The 21,598-nt window shown below is 39.7% G+C and overlaps 1 protein-coding gene across 5 annotated transcripts in view; it reads left to right on the top strand.

Annotated features, from left to right (window-relative positions):
- RIOK1 (RIO kinase 1) overlaps nucleotides 1-21,598 on the top strand; it is a 38,555-nt gene that overhangs the window by 5,615 nt on the left and 11,342 nt on the right. For all 5 annotated transcript variants that reach the window (XM_036349664.1, XM_036349661.1, XM_036349660.1 and 2 more), the window contains 11 exons: nucleotides 2,313-2,520; nucleotides 13,116-13,206; nucleotides 14,331-14,400; nucleotides 15,457-15,499; nucleotides 18,259-18,351; nucleotides 19,128-19,240; nucleotides 19,343-19,423; nucleotides 20,312-20,398; nucleotides 20,708-20,845; nucleotides 21,091-21,194; nucleotides 21,401-21,507. In XM_036349664.1, the coding sequence (XP_036205557.1) occupies nucleotides 2,392-2,520; nucleotides 13,116-13,206; nucleotides 14,331-14,400; nucleotides 15,457-15,499; nucleotides 18,259-18,351; nucleotides 19,128-19,240; nucleotides 19,343-19,423; nucleotides 20,312-20,398; nucleotides 20,708-20,845; nucleotides 21,091-21,194; nucleotides 21,401-21,507 (1,056 nt within the window). In that variant the 5' untranslated portion in view covers nucleotides 2,313-2,391. The remainder of the gene's footprint in view (nucleotides 1-2,312; nucleotides 2,521-13,115; nucleotides 13,207-14,330; nucleotides 14,401-15,456; nucleotides 15,500-18,258; nucleotides 18,352-19,127; nucleotides 19,241-19,342; nucleotides 19,424-20,311; nucleotides 20,399-20,707; nucleotides 20,846-21,090; nucleotides 21,195-21,400; nucleotides 21,508-21,598) is intronic.

Raw genomic sequence — 21,598 nt, 5'->3', positions numbered from 1 at the left:
GCTGGCCAGGCACTCCAGTGGGGACCCCCACCCTGAAGGGGGTGTGACCAGCCTGCAAACACCCATCAGCCCCTCACCCAGGCTGGCCAGGCACCCCAGCGGGACCCCCCACCCTGATCTAGGACACCCTTCAGGGCAAACCAGCCAGCCCCAACCTGTGCACCAGGCCTCTATCCTATATAATAAAAGGGTTATATGCAAACTGACCCTAACAGCAGAAAGACTGGGAATGACTAGTCACTATGACACACACTCACCACCAGAGGGCAGACGCTCAATGCAGGAGCTGTCCCCTGGTGGTCAGTGCACTCCCACATGGGGAGCTCTGCTCAGCCATAAGCCAGGCTGACGGTTGCCAGCACAGCAGTGGTGGTAGCAGCCTCTCCTGCCTAGTCAACAGCACTAAGGATGTCTGACAGCAGCATAGGCCTGCTCCCCGCTGGCAAGTGGACATCCCCGAGGGCTCCCGGGCTGCCAGAGGGATGTCTGACTGCCAGCTTAGGCTCAATTCCCCACGGAGCGGGCCTAAACCAGGAGGTGGTCATCCCCCGAGGGGTCCCAGACTGTGAGATGGCACAGGCCAGGCTGAGGGCCCCCCCCCCAAGTGCACAAATTTTGTGCACCGGGCCTCTAGTCTATACTAATAAAGAGTTAATATGCTAACGAGCGGAACGCTTTAACAGGTAATGACCAGGTCATTAGCATATAGCTGGGGCGTTGCTCCAGAGATGGGTGGAAGTGGGGAGGCACCTAGAGGAGGCAGGACCATCCTGTTCCCGGGAGGGCAGGGGTGAGAGCCCATAGCACTCCCCTCACCAATCCTTCACTGCCCACTGCTTGCACTCTGAGTGCCCTGCAGCCCACCTGCCAGGGGAAGGAGCACAGCGCAGCAGGCGGGAGGCTTCCACGCTCTCCTCCAGCGCCATGACGGGGCGGATCCATTGCGTTACTCCGGAGACAGGCGGAAGCGGGGACGGAGCGGAAGCGGGGACCAGCCCGAGGCGACTGGAGGGACTGAGGTTGGAGCTTGTAGCAGCCAGAGAAGGCCAGAGGGTTTGGGGGCTGGGCCAGGTGCGCTGGAGCTCTGCGTGAACAGGTTTGGGTATCAAGGCAGGGCTGAAGGTGGGTGGGCGGCAACATGCGATATCGCGCGCTTGGCTCCTAGTGATTAATAAATAAGTCAGAATTGATCATCTGAATTTATTTAAACTCACATCTGACTTTTTAAGCTGGTAGTGCATATTATCAATTGTTTCATATGGTTTCTGTCCTCATTCTTTACATGAAAAGTCAAAACTGGTAGCACCTCTGTAAAATCTGACATGCAGACATGTTTTGTTTGATAAGCACAGTGTTTTGATAAATTGAACTTGCCAGTTAAGTGGGATATTTTACACAAAAATCCATATTCCTGGTTTCTCTTGAAAACCTAAGAAGATATATAACCCTGGGTCTGAATTCTCACATGACAAAAACAAACCCTATTAGTTGTGCTTTCTTTATGCTGGGCATCAGTCCCTTCTTCTATATAATTATATCAAGCCTACTTGCTTATTTGTGGTCCTTATATGCACCATTTCTTCCCTTCATGAACAAGGGTGATTTGAAGTTCTTTGTGTAACACAGATCTTGAATACAGCTTTTGATGCAAAGTGTTATTGAGTTCAAGGTAAAGCTGCTTTAGACTTATTCCCAAGTTTTGTCAGAAAGCTTTTTGTTTTCATACTCTCTCTTAAAGCAGCTCTGTAAGTAGTTTTCCTGGTCAGGTCTGGAGTATTGATCGGAGCCAGTTCTTTCAGCCGAGAAGTTAGCAATATAAATTCTGACTTTGGCAGAGGTAGGTTTAACACTTGATGTACTTCTTTAGTAGGGCCTAGAGCAGTGATGGTGAACCTTTTGAGCTCGGCATGTCAGCATTTTGAAAAACCCTAACTTAACTCTGGTGCCGTGTCACATATAGAAATTTTTTGATATTTGCAACTATAGTAAAACAAAGACTTATATTTTTGATATTTATTTTATATATTTAAATGCCATTTAACAAAGAAAAATCAACCAAAAAAATCAGTTCACGTGTCACCTCTGACACACGTGTCATAGGTTCGCCATCACTGGCCTAGAGAATATGCAAACAACTGGGACAGAACTCTGAAAAACAGAAGAACTTGGTACTAAAATTAAGTTCATTGGCAGATATATTGTAAGGGAACCTTTGGGTTTTGTTACAGATTTAGTCTATTATGTTGTGAATGAATACATATGTAAGTCTAATTAGAGTATGTTTAAATATGCTAAAATATTGTTATTTCTAGTGAAAACATTGACTTGAAGACAATCAAAGAGGGAGATGGCAATCTGTTTGAAGACTTTCAAAATAATGTGAATGAGAAGATGAATGAAGATGAGATAGAAGATGAGGGAGAAGAGGAGGAAGATTATGATGATGACGATGATTGGGACTGGGATGATGGAGGAAAACTCACCAAGTGTTATATCTCGAATGGAGGGAGTAACCCACAGGTATTTTATAAATGGTTCTATAAATCTTCATGTTGTTTGCTTATGTATTTTTACTTATTTTTTTGAGGGCCTACTGTTTTTTAAAAATTGAATTTATTGGGGTGACATCCTATCTAATAAAAGAGAAACATGGTAATTAGCCGTACATCTGCTACCCTTCCCATTGGCTAATCAGGGTGATATGCAAATTAACTGCCAGCCAAGATGGCGGCTGGCAGCCAGGCAGCTTGAAGCTAACATGAGGCTTGCTTGCTTCAGTGACGGAGGAAACCAACATTCCCCGCCTGCCTTGCCGGCCTCTGAGCTTGCAGTTTGAAACATTGTTACAAATATAGAAGCTAAACAAAACCCCAGAAACCTGCTTTCAGCCAGCCGGGATCTCAGAGCTGGAGTTGATACAGTGTTTCGATTATAGAACCCAAACAAACCAGATACCTGCTTTCAGCAGCGGAGGCCTAAGAACTGGAGCCAAGTCTCAGAGCTAAAGCTGGCCCAGAATAAAAAAAAAAAGAAAAAAAGGAGCAGTTGGGAGCTTCAGTCACCTGCCACCTGAAAACAGCCCTAAGCCCCTCACCCAGACTGGCCAGGCACCCCAGTGGGGACCTCCACTCTGAAGGGTGTGTGACCAGCTGCAAACAGTCATCATCCCCTCACCCAGGCTGGCCAGGCACTCCAATGGGGACCCCCACCCTGATCCAGGACACCCTTCAGGGCAAACCAGCCAGCCCCCACCCATGCACCAGGCCACTATCCTATATAGTAAAAGGGTAATATGCCTCCCAGCACTGGGATCAGTGGAGCCGCGAGGCCTCCCGGCACCGGGATCAGTGTGACAGGGGGCAGCGCCCAAACCCCCTGATCGCCCTGTGGCTCTGTGTGTGACAGGGGGCGGGGCCACGACCTCCCTATCCGCCCTGCTCTGTTTGTGACAGTGGAAGGCGCCCCAACCCCCTGATCAGCTGTGCTCTGTGCCTTATGGGGGGGAGCTCCCCAACCCCCTGATCGCCCTGATCGCCCTGGGGCTCTGTGTGTGACAGGGTGCGGCGTCTCCCCCCCCCCCCCCCACGGGCCCTCCTCTGTGTGTGACGGGGTACAGCCATAACCTCCCCATCGGCCCTGCCCTGAGAGTGAGAGTGGCGGCGCCCCAACCCCCTGATCCGCCCTGCTCTGTGAGTGACAGGGGGGAGCTCCTCAACCCCCTGATTGGCCCTGCTTTGTGCGTGACGGGGGGAGCTCCCCAACCCCCTGATAGACCCTGCTCTGTGTGTGACAGGGGGTGGCGCCCCATCCCCCCAATCGGCCCTGCTCTGAGCCCGACCAGGGGCTGCACCTACGGATTGGGCCTGCCCTCTGCCACCCGCGAGCAGGCCTAAGCCAGCAGGTCGTTATCTCCCGAGGGGTCCCAGACTGCGAGAGGGCACAGGCCGGGCTGAGGGACTCCCCCCCCCCCCCCCAGTGCACAAATTTTTGTGCACCGGGCCTCTAGTTGGTTAATAAAATTATATAGGTTTCAGGTATATGATTCTATTGAACATCATCTGTGTATTGTATTGTGTGTTCACCATCCCTAGTCATGTCTTCTTCCAATACAATTAATCCCCCTTTTATCCTCTTACTTCCCCCAACTCCCCTTTCCCTTTGGCAATCACCATACTTTTAATTGTGTCTGTGAGTTTTTTTCCTTTGCTTAATCCCTTCACCTTTTTCCCCTAGTCTCCCAACCTCCATTCCTTCTGACAGATGTCAGTCTTTTATCTATGAGTCTGCATTTACTTTGTTTCTTAGTTTCTTATGTTTATTAGATTTCACATATAGGTGAAATCATATGGTACTTGTCTTTCTCTGACTGCTTATTTCACTTAGCATAATATTTTCCAGGTCCATCCATGCTATCACAAAAGATAAGATTTCCTCCTTTTTTTAAGGCCAGGTTTTATTCCATTGTGTAAATGTACCACAGCTTCTTTATCCACTCATCTACTAATGGGCACTTGGGCTGCTTCCAGGTCTTTGCTTTTGTAAAAGTAGCACTGCAATGAACATATGGGTGCATATATTTTTTCAAATTAGTATTTCGGGTTTCTTTGGATATATTCCCAGAAGCGGAATTGCTAGGTCATAAGGCACTTCCATTTTTAATTTTTTGAGGAAACTGCATACTGTTTTCCACAGTGGCTGCACCAATCCCACCAACAAACAGTGTATGGGGGTTCCCCTTCCTCCACATCCTCACCAACACTTATTGTTTGTTGATTTATTGATGTTAGCCATGCTGACAGGTGTGAGGCAATCTCTCATTGTGGTTTTAATTTGCATTTCTCCAATGATTAGTTACATTGAGCATCTTTTCACATGTCTATTGGTCATTTGTATGTCCTCTTTGGAGAAGTGTCTATTCTTTTTTTTAAAATATATTTTATTGATTTTTTACAGAGAGGAAGAGAGAGGGATAGAGAGTTAGAAACATCGATGAGAGAGAAACATCGATCAGCTGCCTCCTGCACGCCCCCTACTGGGGATGTGCCCACAACCAAGGTACATGCCCTTGACTGGAATCGAACCTGGGACCTTTCAGTCCGCAGGCCTGATGCTCTATCCACTGAGCCAAACCGGATAGGGCGAGAAGTGTCTATTCTTTTGGTCATTTTTTAATGGGATTGTTTGTTTTTTTGGTGTTGAGTTTATAAGTTCTTTATAAATTTTGGGTATCAAATATATCATTATCAAATGTATCATTAGCAAATATGTTCTCCGATTCAATGGGTTGTCTTTATTTTGTTGATGGTTTCCTTGTTTTGCAAAAACTTTTTAGTTTGAGGTCCCATTTGCTTATTTGTTCATTTGTTTCCCTTGCCCAAGGAGATATATCAGAAACAATATTGTTATGAGAAATGTCTGAGATATTACTACCTATGTTTTTTCTAATATTTTTATGATCTTGAGTCTTACATTTAAGTCTTTATTACATTTTGAATTTATTCTTGTGTGTGGTGTAAGGTGGTCTAGTTTCATTTTTTTGCACAGTATCTGTCCATTGTATGTTCTTGTTTTCTTTGTCAAATATTAATTGACCATAAAGGCATGGGTTTATTTCTGGGCTTTCTGTTCTGATCCATTGATTTATATGTCTGTTTTTATGGCGGTACCATGCTGTTTTGATTACTATAGCCTTTTAGAATATTTTGATAACAGGTAGTATGATCCCTCCAACTTTGTTCTTCTTTTTCAAGAATGCTGTGGCTATTTGGGATCTTTTGTGGTTCCATATAAATTTTTGGAATATGCTATTCTGTGAAATATATGCCATTGGTATCTTGATAGAAATTGTGTTGAATCTGTAGACTGCTTTGGATAGCATGGACATTTTAATTATTTTAATTCTTATCTATGATTATGGTATATGCTTACACATATTTGTATCATCTTCAGTTTCTTTTGTCAGTGTCTTATAATTTTCTGAATACACGTCTTTTACATTCTTGGTTAAATTTATTCCAAGGGATGCAAGGTTGGTAAAATATCCACAAATCAATAAATGTGATACATCACATAAACAAAATGAAGGATAAAAATCATATGACCATATCAAGAAATGCAGAAAAAGCATTTTATAAATCCAGCACCCATATACGATAAAAACTCTCAGCAAAGTGGGAATAGAGGGCATTTACCTCAGCATAATAGAGGCCATAAGGTATTTAGAGGTATTTTTTTTATGCAATTCTAAATGGAATTGTTTTCTTCTCTGATAGTTCATTATTGATGTATAAAAATATAACTGATTTCTGAATATTTATTTTGTATTTTGCTACTTTACTGAATTTATTTATCATTTCCAGTAGTCTTTCGGTGAAATGTTTAGGGTTCTCTATATATAGTATCATGTCATATGCAAATGATGACAGTTTTACTTTTTCCTTTTCAATGTGGATGCCTTTTATTTTTTACTTCTTGTGTGGTTGCTGTCACTAGGACTTCCAGTACCATCTTTATATATAAAAGCCTAAGCGACCTAACAACTGGTCGACCTGTTGCTATGACATGCACTGACCACCAGGGGACAGATGCTCAACACACAGGATCAGGCTCCCTCCTATCTGGATCGGGCCTGCAGTTATTGAGCTGAAACCGGCTATCCGACAACCCCCGAGGGGTCCCAGATTGTGAGAGGGCCCAGGCCAGGCTGAGGGACCCCACTGGTGCACAAATCCATGCACTGGGCCTCTAATATTGAATAAGAGTGGTAAAAGCGGACATTCCTGTCTTTTTCCTGATGTTAAGGGAAATGCTTGTAATTTTTACCCATAGAGTATGATGTTGGCTGTGGGTTTGTCATACATATATGGCCTCTATTATGCTGAGGTAAATGCCCTCTATTCCCACTTTGCTGAGAGTTTTTATCGTATATGGGTGCTGGGTTTATAAAATACTTTTTCTGCATTTCTTGATATGGTCATATGATTTTTATCCTTCATTTTGTTTATGTGATGTATCACATTTATTGATTTGTGGATATTTTACCAACCTTGCATCCCTGGAATAAATCCCTATCCATTTAGGTGGGTGATCTTTTTCATGTATTGCTGGATCTGGTTTGGTAATATCTTAGCATCTATATTCATCAGGAATATTGGCCTGTAATTTTTTTTCCTTGTAGTGTCTTTTGTGGTTTTAGAATTAGGATAATGCTAGCCTCATAAATTGAACTTGGGAGTCTTTCCTCCTCTTGATGTTTTTGGAGTAATTTGAGAAGGATGGGTGTTAGTTCCTCTTTGAATGTTTGGTAAAATTTTCCTGTGAAGCCATCTGATCCAGGACTTTTGTTTGTTGGGAGGTTTTTTTAAATTACTGCTTTAATTTCATTATTTATTCAGATTTTCTGATTCTTCCTGATTCAGTTTTGGAAGATTGTATGTTTCTAGAAACTTATCATTTCATGCAGATTGTCCAGTTTGTTGGTATATAGTTGTTCATAGTATTTTCTTACAATCTTTTGTATTTCTGTGGTGACAGTTTTTACTTCTTTCCTATGTGATTTTATTTATTTGGGTCCTCCCTCTTTTTTTCTTGATGAGTGGTTAAAGGTTTGTCAATCTTGTTTATCTTTTCAGAGAACTAGTTCTTGATTTCATGGATTTTTTTGTATTGTCTTTTTAGTGTCCATGTCATTTATTTCTTCACTGATCTTTATAATTTCCTTCTATTTACTCTGGGCTTGTTTGTTGTTCTTTTTCTAGTTCTTTTAGGTGTAGAGTTAGATTGTTTATTTGAAATATTTCATACTTCTTGAGGTAGGCCTGTAGTGCTGTGAACTTCCCTCTCAGGACTGCTTTCACTGTGTCCAATAGATTTTTGGTTGTTGTGTGTTCATTTTCATTTGTCTCAAGGCAACTTTTTATTTCTTCCTTGATCTCAATGTTAACCTATTCATTGTTTCTTTAGTAATATGTTATTTTTCTTCCATGTATTTGTGTGTTTTTCAGGTGTTTTTTTTTTTTTAATTTGTTTATTTTGTTTTGATTGATTTCTAGTTTCATTATGGTCAGAGCAGATACTTGATATGATTTTAGTCTTCTTAAATTTATTGAGACTTGTTTTGTGTCCTAATCTAGTGTGTCATTTAAGGCGGCTGTTTCTTTGAGATTTTCTATCTGGAAGACTAATGTCAATGGAATATTAAAATCTCTGACTATGGCTGTATTACTGTCAATCTCACTCTTTATGTCTCATCTCCCTTTCTGCCTGAGATTTTCTTTATATATGTAGGGGCTCCTATGTTGGGTACATAAATGTTTACAAGGGTTATATTCTCTTTTTGGATTGTTTCCTTTATCATTATGTAGTGTTCTCCTTTATCTCTTACTATATATAGGTTTTGGTTGGTTGTGTGTTCATTTTCATTTGAAAATGGAAGTTTTTAATTTCTTGCTTGATCTCATTGGTAACCCATTCATCTATAATAATAAAAGTGTAATATGCTAATTAGACCAGACATCCTTCTGGATGTCCTTCCAGACGACTTTCTGGACATCCTTCCAGATGACCTTCTGGATGAAGCTGGGGCTGCGAGGGAAGCCTGGGTCCCCGGTGCCAGAGGGAAGCCGGTGCCGGCAGTCGGAGGAGGGAAGGCCTACTCTTGCACAAATTTTCATGCATCGGGCCTCTAGTTGTTTAATAACATGCTATTTAGCCTCTAAGTATTTGAGTGTTTTTGAGTTTTTTTATTGTAGTTGATTTCTAACTTTATGCCATTGTGATCCGAGAAGATGCTTGGTGTTATATCAGTCTTCTTCAATTTGTATAAACTTGTTTTGTGTCCTAACATGTGGTCTGTCTTTGAGAATGTTTTATGTGCACTTGAGAAAAATACATACTCTGTTGTTTTGGGGTGGAATGTTCTGTAAATATCAGATTCATCTGAATTAGTGTGTCATTTAAGGCCTCTGTTTCCTTGTTAATTTTTTGTGTGGAAGATCTATCCAGTGGTGTTAGTGGGGTATTAAAGACCCCTACTATGACTGTATTGCTGTCACTCTCTCCCTTAAAGTCTGTCAAAAGTTTTTTTATGTACGTGGCGTTCCTATATTGGGTGCATACATATTATATTATATATATACTAGAGGCCTGTTGCACAAAATTCATGCACTCAGCAGGGAAGGTGGTCCCTTAGCCTGGCCTGGTCCCTCTAGTAGCCCAGGAACCCTCAGAGGATGTCTGACTGACAGCTTAGCATCAGTTGGACATCCTTAGCCATCAGTCAGGCATCCTTAGTGCTGCTGCAGAGGTGGGAGAGGTTCCTGCCACCGCTGCTGTGCTCGCCAGCCGTGAGCCCGGCTTCTGGCTGAGTGGTGCTCTCCCTGTGGGAGCTCACTGACCACCAGGGGGCAGCTCCTGCATTGAGCATCTTCCTCCTGGTGGTCAGTGCGTGTCATAGAGACCGTCGTTCTGCCTTTTGGTCAATTTGCATATTAGCCTTTTATTATATAGGATATTATATTTTCTTGTTGAATCATTCTCTTATATTACGAAGAGGCCTTCTTTGTCTCTTGTTATGGCCTTTGTTTTGAAATCTATTTTGTCTAATGTGAGTATTGCTACCCCAGATTTTTTTCCTTTTCCATTTGCATGAAATATATTTTTGTATCCCTTCACTCTCAGTCTGTGTGTATCTTTTGCTCTGGGGTGGGTCTCTTGTAGACATCATATATATGGGTCTGTTTTCTTATCCATTCAGTTACCCTATGTCTTTTGACTAGAGCATTTTATCCATTAACTTTTAAGATTATTATTGACTAGTGGCCTGGTGCACGAATTTATGCACATTGAAAGGAAATAAATTAGAAGAAATATTTTAATATCGCTATTCGTCCTTTCTGTATAATAGAAGTGTCAACCAGATTCATGATCAACAATGACAGATAGAAACATATGCGTGCAATTGGTGCCAGGGAGAACTTTATATGTATTGCTCATGCATGAGTCAACTTAGCCTTTTATAGATATAGAATAAACTTGCTTAATTACACCTGCTTTCTGATTTAGCTAAACTTTTTCCAGCCCAGTGAAGCACTCCAACTTCTCTTTCAGGCAATTGTCAGCAACACAGCAGTAAATATCAACACAAAGCAGATTATTATTGTAGAGCACGCAAGGAGAACAAAGGGTAAAATATTTAACTGCAGCAGTGTTTGACTATATTCTGCGCAGTGAGAAAACCTAAAATTATTTTCAAGGTCCACCATTTCTTCTTTTCAGTCAGGTCAAGTTTCTAAGCTTTCTAATATCTGTTTTCCAGCTAATGGAAAGAAAATAGGATTCCACCGAATCTCCTATCTACCTACTCCAGGACTTCAGTGAGGATCAAATGAGATGAGGCATGTGAAAACACTTCACAGACATTTGGTTACAGTGTGAAATGTTTCTACCTGGCTATAAAGCAAGTTGTGTTTCTGGGCTGAAGAAACTGCAAGGAGGCTAGTTGCTAGGGAGAGGAAGCTGGGCGTTGCTATGTGACCTCATTACCTGGATGGTCCTACATTTAGCATATTAGCCATACACACACACACACACACACACACACATGTATTTATTTATTGCCATTTTAATTTTCTTTGTGCCTATGATCCTCTCTCCTTTTCTTCTTCTTCTTTTCTTTAAAATATATTTTATTGATTTTTTTACAGAGTGGAAGGGAGAGAGATAGAGAGTTAGAAACATCGATGAGAGAGAAACATCGATCAGCTGCCTCCTGCACACCTCCTACTGGGGATGTGCCCGCAACCAAGGTACATGCCCTTGACTGGAATCGAACCTGGGACCCTTCAGTCCACAGGCCAACGCTCTATCCACTGAGCCAAACTGGTTAGGGCTTCTTCTTCTTCTTCTTAAAGCAGTCCCTTTAACATGTCTTGCATTGGTGGTAATGTACTCCTTTAATGTTTTTTTGTTTGGAAAGCTTTTTATTTCACTTTTAATTTTAAATTATATCCTTGCTGGATACAGTAGTCTTGGATTTAGACTCTTGCTTTTCATTACTTTGAGTACTTCATGCCACTCCCTCTGTCCTGAGTGTTTCTATTGAGAAGTCAGTTGACATTTTAATGGGAACCTCTGTAGGTAATTTTATGTCTCTTGCTGCATTTAAGATTCTGTTTTTGACTTTAACATTTCCTATTTTAATTACTATGTATCTAGGTGTGGTTTTCTTTGGGCTCCTCTTGATTGGGACTCTGTGCCTTTTGAACTTGTGCGACATTTTCCTTCACCAAGTTGGTGAAGTTTTCTGTCATTATTTCTTTAAACAGGCTCTCTTTTCCTTGCTGTCCCTCTTCCCCTTCTGGTAGCCCTATAATGCATATGCTGTTACATTTCATGGTGTCCCAGGGTTCCCTTAATCTATCTCCCTTCGTTTTAATTCTTTTTTTTCCATTTGCTGCTCTAATTGTGTATTTATTTCTACCTTTTCTTCCAAATTGCTGATTCAATCATCTGCTTCATCCAATCTACTTTTAATACCTTCCAGTGTGTTCTTAATGTCAGATACATCATTCTTCTGTCTGTTTGGTTCTTGTTCATGGCCTCCATTTCCTTTTTCATGATGTTGTAATTTGCACTAAGTTCCTTAAGCATCTTTATTACCATTGCTTTGAACTCTATGTCTGATAGGTTGCTTGCTATTTCATGTAGCTCTTTTTCTGGATAGTCCTTTTTTCTCATTTGGGGGTTGCTTCTTTGTGTCCTCATTGTAGCTGTCTTTTTGTATTTGCTTCTATGTGTTAGATAGAACTGTTGTGCCTCCCAGTCTTTGTGGGCTGGCCTAATAAAGAAAGTATTTTGAGGGGTCCAGTACTGCGGTCTCTTTGTTCACCTGAGCTGGATGCTCTAAGAGTGCCCCTTGTGTGCGTTATTTGGGTTCTCCTGTTTTAATTGGGACTTGATTGTTGATGTCCTGTTTGTGGAAAGTATCTCCCCTCCAACTTGCTGCCAGTGAGGTTGGGGCTCATTGGATTTTGCTCTGATGTTGTTGAATCTGGTCTCTCAGTGTGTCTATCCTGGGTCTCCTGGAAGCTGCTCTAGTGCAGGTGAATGTGAGTCACTGTCCCTTTCTGGCCCTGGGTAACCTAAGTGAGGTCCAAGAGATTGAACCCTCTAGTAGTCCAGTGGTCAGGGACTCCTTATCCCAGAGGCTGGGTCTGCCTTGAGTCTCACGCCTTGATTGTCTCTGTTCTGAGTTGTACTCCCTTCCCCCATGGGTCTGGTCCCCCAGGTGTCAGCTGCAGGTGCTGGGGATCGGCGGGGGTGTGTGTGCGCACAGTCCCCCGCTGGCGTTCGACTCCCTGTGAGGTCCTGGAGCCTGCTTGCAGGGGATTCACTGCTGGGGACTCACTATGTGGTCCTGGAGCCGGGGTAGGGTTGTTTACTAGGTCCTGCTTGCATGCTACTCCCTGCGGGGTCCCGGAACCTGTGGCAGACTCTGCAACTCACTGTGGGGTCCTGGAGCACGTGGTGGGGATCCCTTGCGAGGTCCCATTGGTATGAGGCTTACTGCACGGATCCGGGGTGGTGTCCAAGGCTAGTCTGGGTAGTGGTGAGGCTGTGCTCCTGGCTGCTGCTGCTCCCCCCTTCAAGATGGTGTGGTTTCCATGCTAGAGCCGCGTCTGCCCAGGGAGTGCCTGTGGTGGTAGCAGGGGGCTCTTTGTCCAGAAGAACCTGATCCATGGCCCCTGAGACTCCTACAGGATCTGTCTCTTACACACACACACACACACACACACACACACACACACACACACACACAAACACAAGTCTGCACTCCCCTCTGCTTTGCTTACTCAGTCTCTCCCTCACTGCTGCCCTGCCAGCCACCATGTTGAATTTCCCGCAGACTCTGTTTCAGCCAGTAACTCTAACCATCTACTTCAAATGCCTTTTTAATAATTTTGAGCAAATTTGATTGATTCTTACCTTTCCTTAGGGTACTCCTGTAAGTATTGATGCTTTAATAGTTAACAATGAACCAAGGGGAAAACGTGGTGATGAATGTTAGATTTGTATTCATAACTAGTGCCTAAAATTCTGGAACTCATTTCTTCTAGGCAAATCGGCAGCCTTCCAACTATAATTCAACCAAAATGTCTACTCCAGCAGACAAGGTCTTACGGAAATATGAGAATAAAATTAATCTAGGTGAGTTTGTAAAATACATTTCTTCACTGGGCTATGAGGAAATTCTTAAAAAACACCTGAAGTCTTATAAAGATTTATTGGATCAAGAAATATTTGTGCCCTGGCCGGTGTGGTTCAGTTGGTTGGCGCATTTTCTCACACACCAAAAGGTTGCAGGTTTAATTTCTGGTCAGGGCACATATCTAGATTGTGGGTTTGATCCCAGGTTGGGGCACCTGTGGGAAGCAAGCAGTTGATGTTTTTTCTCTCTTTTCTTCTTCTCCCTCCCTTCCTTCCTCTTCTTCCTCCAAATCAATTAAAAACATACCCTGGTGTGAGAATTTAAAAAAAGAAAGAAAAAAAAAATGAGTATACTTGGTGTTACTGACTGAATAATGCTTAGAGAAAATAAGAACTTAGTAATTTAAAAATATTGCTTAAAGTGAAAGACTTTATTTTAGCTTATACTTTTTTTAGTTCTTTTTCTACCCTGTTGTACAAATACAAAGTTACAAATATATTCAAGTTATTGTCTGTTTTGTATTAGATTTTTGTAGGATGTTGAAAATACTAGTATGTTGAATATAATTACATTGTGTTTACCAGAGACATTTTATGTAGGCATTAATCATTTAGTGAGCTGTTAAATGTAAGGAATCAGAATGTTTTGAGAAAAATACAAAGTTGTCTTTCTCTTGTAGACATCAACTGTTATAAATCTAGCACACTGTCTCATATTCCTATCATTATCTCTCATGGACCTGAAATTTGAATTGAGACTGAAGTTTTTAGAATTAAACTTGGAATCCAGGCAGTTACATTATTTATATTAGTTGTGAAAGATATTAAGTGTCTGAAATTCAGCATATGCAGATATAGTATTTTTGAGGGGTTTCTGTATCTGGATTTCTGTGCTCAAAATTTATAGCTGTAGTGATGAGAGTGACACTTGTTATCAAGGAAACACAACCTAGTGCTTATCTTTAAAAACATTAAAACCTTTTCATTACTTAAATATATTCTATGTATAAGAAAATATTTAGAAAATAGAGAAGGAAGAGGGGAGAAGAATCCCATTCAAAAAGACTATTAATGTCTTTCTGTCTTACATGTTGTTCACATTGTGGATTTTTTTCTTTTTTCAGATAAGCTAAATGTTACTGATTCTGTCATAAATAAAGTCACTGAAAAGTCTAGACAAAAGGAAGCAGATATGTAAGTAACATTTTAACTATAAAACATGGCTGATAGGGACTAATTCTAGACAAATTAAGTGGTCTTGTGATCATAATTATTTTACAGAGGATGGTATTTTTGTTTTGGGGTGTATATTTTGTATATTTAAACTTTTTTTTTTTTAGCTTAAATACCTTTGTTCACAAATGTGGTCTTAGGATAACAGTGTTTGAAATTTCTGTTTAAATGTTTAAACTGTTAAAATTTTAGCATAAAAATGCTCCCTTTTTAGAATTTATTTCAAAATTATTCCCTTTCATGACATTTTTTTTTTTTTTTAATGGTATAACCGAAAACAGATTACATTTACACTTCTGTTCTCAAAACCAGTTGTTTAAGATCTGGCTAATTTCTATATGCTGTTAACTCTAAGACATTAATAATATATTATAGAAACAGACACTAAGATCATACAACTAGCAGTGTTAGAACTGAACTTAAAAACCAATTTTCTTATGGTTTATTGCTAGGCCCAAGTGATCCTAACTTTTTGAGAAACAACATAGTCATTTGTTATTTTATTCAAGTGTCTGAATCTTTGTGTTTGAAACTTTATTAATTTAGATTTGTGTGCTAATTGAGTCACTTAGTGTGTGAACTGAAGTATTTTAATATGGAACTCAGTAACTGTCTTGAAATGGTGTCTTGTGTCTGAAGAAAAGGACTCTAAAGAGAAAGCCTTATATGTTGACTTTAATTCTGTACTAAATATTTGAAGGACAGTATAGACTTCATCTTTTCCTTTTTACAGCATAGTTCACTTTACCCCACCTATCTTTTTTATTTAATGCTTCTAAATTATGGCTATAAATTTGTTTTCTGCAAATATGCTCCTTTTACCCTAGGGAACGGAATTGCTTATTAAGGAGAAATGAAATATGTTTTACTGAGTGATGAAATTACGAGATCTTGAAATCTGTTATTAAAGAAACTACCTATTTAGGAATTTCATGGAATGATGTACATGTAGAAACTTTTTATTTGGCTTCTGTGACTAAATTTTGAATGTCACCTATACTTTTTGTTTTTGGTTAGGTATCGCATCAAAGATAAGGCAGACAGAGCAACTGTAGAACAGGTACAATTTAAATGTGTTACAAGTTTTTATTTTAAAATAGCATTTTTCTTCTCTTTGAATTATAGTTTGCTTTTATCCTGCTTATTTAATGCTAATATTAAAATGCTAATGCTAATGTCTAAAATTACTCCTGTATAAAATTACTCCTTTTTATAGTTTTGAGTTTAGAGCTCTACATTTTGCTTTATTGAACTATTAATAGACAAATTTGAGTCATGCCACCCTCCGTGGCCCTGTGAAGCCACCATGTAATGCTTTCATCTGCTAGGGGGAAGCAGAATTGATTGTAAGACCAAAAATCTTTTCTCTTATCTTAAAGAAGGTCTGCAGGAATTTTGTCAACTTTCTCAGAAGATAGAACAGGTATCTGCCACAAGATAGGATGGATGGTAATGCGTGTGAGAGAGAGATGGGTAATGCCTTAAATTTTCCAATTAGAAATCCCTTACTTGGTTTAGAAGTTAATGCTTGTTTGCTTCTTTTTATTCAATAATGGGAGAAAGTTGGCCCCTATTTTTCCCACATGTAGAGGGTTGTGATTGGATGTTAGCATTGACCCAGATTTTTTATGTGAACCAAGTCATAAAAAAGGTCAGAACATTGCTATTGCAGCCTACCGCCCTCTCCCTGCCCACACCCATATGTACAAATACATTTTGGAGTAGTAGCCCTTTTGACCTACAGATCCTTGGTTTAAGACATAGCACCCCTTCTACTATTTACCTCAATCCCCAAAGGAGTAACACCCTACCTGAGCTCTAGAACCATTTACTATATGCAATTGAAGAATTTTACATTTAGTCAGGAGTAGGTCTGAGATCTGTGTCTCCATTATTCTCTAATTTAGTTATTTTGTGTGATTTCTTTTTGTGATTGAAGACAAAGTGTGGACCCGCACAGACAGATGAGGCAACTTTAATTTTCAAAGAGCCTAAAATAACTCAGGCAGAAAATCCTTTCTTTTTCTCTTTTGAAATTAATTTTGAATGAGAGTATGTATCTTGAGTCTCAAGCTGTCTTTATAAAACATGTATCTGTAAGTTTATTCTCTTATATTTCTCTTTACCTATTTTGTTGTTAAGCCATTTCGATATGCTGCTCCTTTCTACCCCTAACTTGGCTACAGATCTCTATCTGGATTCCTGTGTTCAACCAGCGTACACCCCCGCTATTTACCTGTACTGTAGAGAAGGAATGTTCACTCACTTTCCTTTTATTCTCTTCCCGTTGCTATGGATGTAGTTTGGGTTTTAGTTCTGCAATCTTTTAAGATTATTTTGTTTCTATTAACCTTAGGTTTCTGGTATGACCGCAGCCACCTCATTGAAAGATAGACTCTAGAGCAGGGAAGGGAAACCTTTTATCTACCAAGGGCCATTTGGATATTTTTTACATCATTCACAGGCCACACAAAATTATCAGCTTAAAAATTAGCCTGCTCTGTTTGGCCAAACATATAAACAACTCACCCCTAATGCCTTGGCAGGACCGGACCAAATGATTTCGTGGGCCTTTGATGTTCCCCTCCCCTGCCCTAGAATATAGTTTGATTTGGCCATTTGACACTGTCTCACTTTATGCAGCTAGTGGGTCTGTCTGAGCCATGAGGAGCTCTTACGATCTCCCTTGAAATTGCATGTAAATATGTAGCTGCTTCAGTTTCAGAACTGGACAGGAGCAGGCTTTAGTTCATTGCCTCCTGTTTGTTAAAGAAGACTTTGGGGTCTTCTTTTTAAAAATATTTTTATTGATTTTAGAGAAGAAGGGAGAGGGAGAGAGATAGAAGCATCAATGATGAGAGAGAATCATTGATCGGCTGCCTCCTGCATGGCACCCACTGGGGATTGAGCCCACAACCCCAGCATATGTCCTGACTCGGAATCGAACTGTGACCTCCTGGTTCATAGGTTGACAATCAACCACTGAGCCACCCTGGCTGGGCTTTGAGGTCTTCTTTCCTCAAAATTGACTGCTCTGGCTTGGAAGGAGACCCTTCCCCTGACTTACTCATCTATAGCAAGAGGCTGCAAACTCTTTTAAGTACTAAAGAATAAATACTTTAGACGTGGTTCACAATTCTTTTTTTTTTTTAACAAGTATTTTAAAATATAAAAACCATTCTTAGTTTGCAGGCTGTAGTTTGCCACCTGAATTTCACTCATTAGCTGTAGGATGCTGACCCCTGGTACAAATAGAGTGGCCACTGAGCACTTGGAATGTTGCAGGTTTGAGTGAGACATGCCATAAACGGAAATACACACCAGATTTCTAAGACTTAGGGTTACAGAATGTTAAATCTCTCACTAAGTTTTAAAATATTGATTACATGTTGAAATGATAGTGTTTTAGATGTATTGGATTAAAAACAGTGTATAAAACTAATTTTACCTGTTATCTTGGACATATTTTAATGTGGTAAAACTAGAAAATGTGAAGTTTCTTATGTAGTTTGCTTTGTGTTTCTATTAGCAAACGGTCTGGAGTCAGTTTCTGCTTCGCTTGGACTTGGTAGCCTTTGATTTCTATGACCGAATGAATAAGTTTATTGTCTCTTTGGTTTATTGTCTCCATGGTTCCTGTGGCCTCCACCTCCCATTCTCTTTACTAAAAATTAGAATGAATGAAAGTACCATAATAGCAACTCTCATTTAGCCAACCATGGTACAGTTAGGTTCTTCAGTTTATTAATTGTCAAATTCTTGAATGAGAAATAATTGGTACCATCTTTCTGAACTTCTATTTTTGGCATTTCTGTTTAGGTGTTGGATCCCAGAACACGAATGATATTATTCAAGATGTTGACTAGAGGAATCATATCAGAGATAAATGGCTGCATTAGCACAGGAAAAGAAGTGAGCTTTTCTTTGGATGCCTGAATGTTTTCATGTTAGTTTTCTTATTTCAGATAAGAAATGAAATTAAGGGATTTTGTAAATAAAATGTTCCTTTAAAAAGAAAGTCAATTTCTATATACAAGTTAAGATAGTTTAATCTGTGTTTCTAAAAATGGCTTTATTAATATTTATCAAACGGTAGGAAATTATGCACATAATTTTGCCTTTTCATGCCATTACTCTAACGTATCATGAGTCCAACTAGCTGTGTTCAGCAGTACAGTTAGATGGTCAAGTTACTTCAGGCCTGAGTCCTAATCAAGTAGTACTAATAGGGGTAAGGGGCTGTGGTCTAATTTCTGTAGTCAGCTAATGTCTTTCTCATTTTTTTCTTTGTATATGGATATGCAGAAAGACAAATGTGTTTTTAAATTAGCAACTCATAGATAGGAAGCAGTTCTTAGTAAAAATCAATTTATAAATCATGTGATGTGAGAATGTCTTCATGTATTTTCCACATGCTTGAGATATAAAAATGTTTCAAATCGCTTCTTACATGTATTTAAGTTGGATTTTACTATATATGTAATTGGAGATATATTTATTGTGTCTTTTGGTATGATGGTTTATGATTTAATTCATATATTCAAAGATGGTGTTCCTTATGCCCATTATTTCAGTTCATTTGACTTTTTTTAACTTTTGAATATAGAATCAAATAGATTGAAAAAGTAAAATACTGTTTGTAGTTATTTAACACAAACTTAATTTTCTTTGGTTTTGACTTAAAATAGGCTAATGTATACCATGCCAGCACAACAAATGGAGAGAGCAGAGCAATCAAAATTTATAAAACTTCTATTTTGGTGTTCAAAGATCGGGATAAGTATGTAAGCGGGGAATTCAGGTGAGCTCAGATTTTTTTTCTTCAGTTAGCTTAATTTCAATATTCTAAAAAATAAAAACTAGAACGGGATGATTTAAATAACAAATTCTTTTCTTGTTCAAGATTTCGTCATGGCTATTGTAAAGGAAACCCCAGAAAGATGGTGAAAACTTGGGCAGAAAAAGAAATGAGGAACTTGATCAGGTGAATGGGGGTGTCTGTGCTGTGCCCTGCACATTGGCTTTGGTTCTTTCCCACCCGCAGACCCCAGTGGTTCTGTCTAAATCTAGAGACACGGTGGGGCTGTTCAGGTCCATTAGATCTACTGAGGGAAGTTAGACAAGTAAGAGCCACTGTATCTTTTCTGGGTCATGTAAAGAGCCTTAGGAACCATGTGAAAACTTTTAGAATTGATACTGAGGATGATAAAGAGCTGTTATAGGATCTTAAGCAGGCAAGTGACTTAATTAGATTGTGAGAATGATGGGTCATTTTTAAATAGGTATTAGAGTTTTAGACAGTTTTGCTAGGCCCAAAACTCTTCATTAGTTTCCTTATTTCAGCCCAATTTTGTACACATTTATATAGTCTCTGAGTTGATACCTTCTTATCTGCTGTACATAAGTGACACATGCTGGCTATTTTAGTATTAAGCAGGTATTAATGATTGTTTTGAAAACCCTTCTGAAACTTGGGTGTGCTCAGTTAGCTATTAGGTATGAGTCCAACTGTTTTTACTGATCATTGCTCAGGCTAATCAGCTTGAAAAATCATCGCAGACATACCTGTTATATTTCATCAACTCTAAGACTCACATTTTTTTCACAGTTTAACATCTTTGGAATTGGATTGGGTGTTAGAGGCTATGGGATGTTGTTGAATTGCCAGTGTTTTGTCATTCTTGATGGTGCATGATGGTGCTACTTAAAATCATTAGTGTCTTATAGTTTTTGAAATACAGTAATATAATTGGAAGACCTTGGTGCTGTTTCCTAACAGCAATATTAATCTTGTGTACTATAGTTGTTGTAATTGTTTCAGATGCTGTATTTAGCCTTTTCATTTGCCCTTTTATCTGTTTTAATATCACAGGCTGAACACAGCAGGGATCCCATGCCCAGAACCTATCCTGCTACGAAGTCATGTTCTTGTCATGGGTTTCATTGGTAAAGATGACATGTGAGTATGTGGATGGCCTAATAATTACATGTTCAGAATTATATTTTTAATTGCTTTGAATTAGTTTAATCTTGGAATATTTTTTATGACTCTTTTCCATTGTATTAATGCATTAATTTATAATACATTTTTGACGACTATTTATACAGTACCTGTTTATTGACAAGTTTCTGGAAAGGAACATCTGTAGTGAGCCAGGTTGTTCAGTGATGAGTTGTAGAAGAGAAGTGCCTATAATAAATATAGTATAAAGCACGAAAATTTGGTCCCATCAGTTTATCTTCATTGTTTATTTTATTCTTATTAAAGGCCAGCACCCCTCTTGAAAAACATCCAGTTATCGGAATCCAAGGCTCGTGAGTTGTACCTGCAGGTCATTCAGTACATGAGAATAATGTATCAGGATGCCAGACTGGTCCATGCAGATCTCAGTGAATTTAACATGCTGTGAGTATGTTTTGTCCCTTAGGAGCCTCCCATAAATAGTTTCATGTCCTTTAAAAAAATAAAATTCCAATTCCAAAATGTCATACTAAATTCTAATGTTTTAAAGGTGGCTTCCACATGGTCACAGTATAGGATTTGTTTCCTGCCTTTGGTGACCTTAGTCATTGAATTGAGCCCTTATGTCACCATAGTGGAAGTGTGCACATCACTGGTGTTTCTCACATCCCTGCTTGTGTGGCTCGCAGGTACAGTGGCGGGGGTGTGTACATCATTGACGTTTCTCAGTCTGTGGAGCATGACCACCCACATGCCTTGGAGTTCTTGAGAAAAGATTGTGCCAATGTCAACGGTGAGTGGAAATTGTAGTTTTCTCCCAGCTTGTTTGTGTGTGTTGGTTCTATACTCTGTTATAGTGTTGATATAAAATTTTGGCACTGAATGGTTTGATGCAGTGATACTTACGCCAGTAGCTGGCAGATGATGTGTTTTTATTTCTTTGTTTCTCTATAAAGTTGTTCCCTTGTAAAGCTGTCGTTAACATTTTTCTTCTGACAGATTTCTTTTTGAAACACAACGTTGCTGTGATGACTGTGCGGGAGCTCTTTGAATTTGTCACAGACCCATCAATTACACAGGAGAACATGGATGCTTATCTCTCAAAGGTGAGATGGGATAAGGGAGAAAAAAATAGAAAATAGCAGTAGTAATTTGCATTTATGGCACTTCTGAGGACTTAAATTGCTCCGCATAATT

This window comes from Myotis myotis, unplaced genomic scaffold (assembly GCF_014108235.1).
Source record: "Myotis myotis isolate mMyoMyo1 unplaced genomic scaffold, mMyoMyo1.p scaffold_m19_p_2, whole genome shotgun sequence".
In the NCBI taxonomy this organism is placed as follows: Eukaryota; Metazoa; Chordata; class Mammalia; order Chiroptera; family Vespertilionidae; genus Myotis; species Myotis myotis.
The sequence above is the reverse complement of the archived record's forward strand: the minus strand, read 5'-3'. Positions and strand labels throughout refer to the sequence as shown.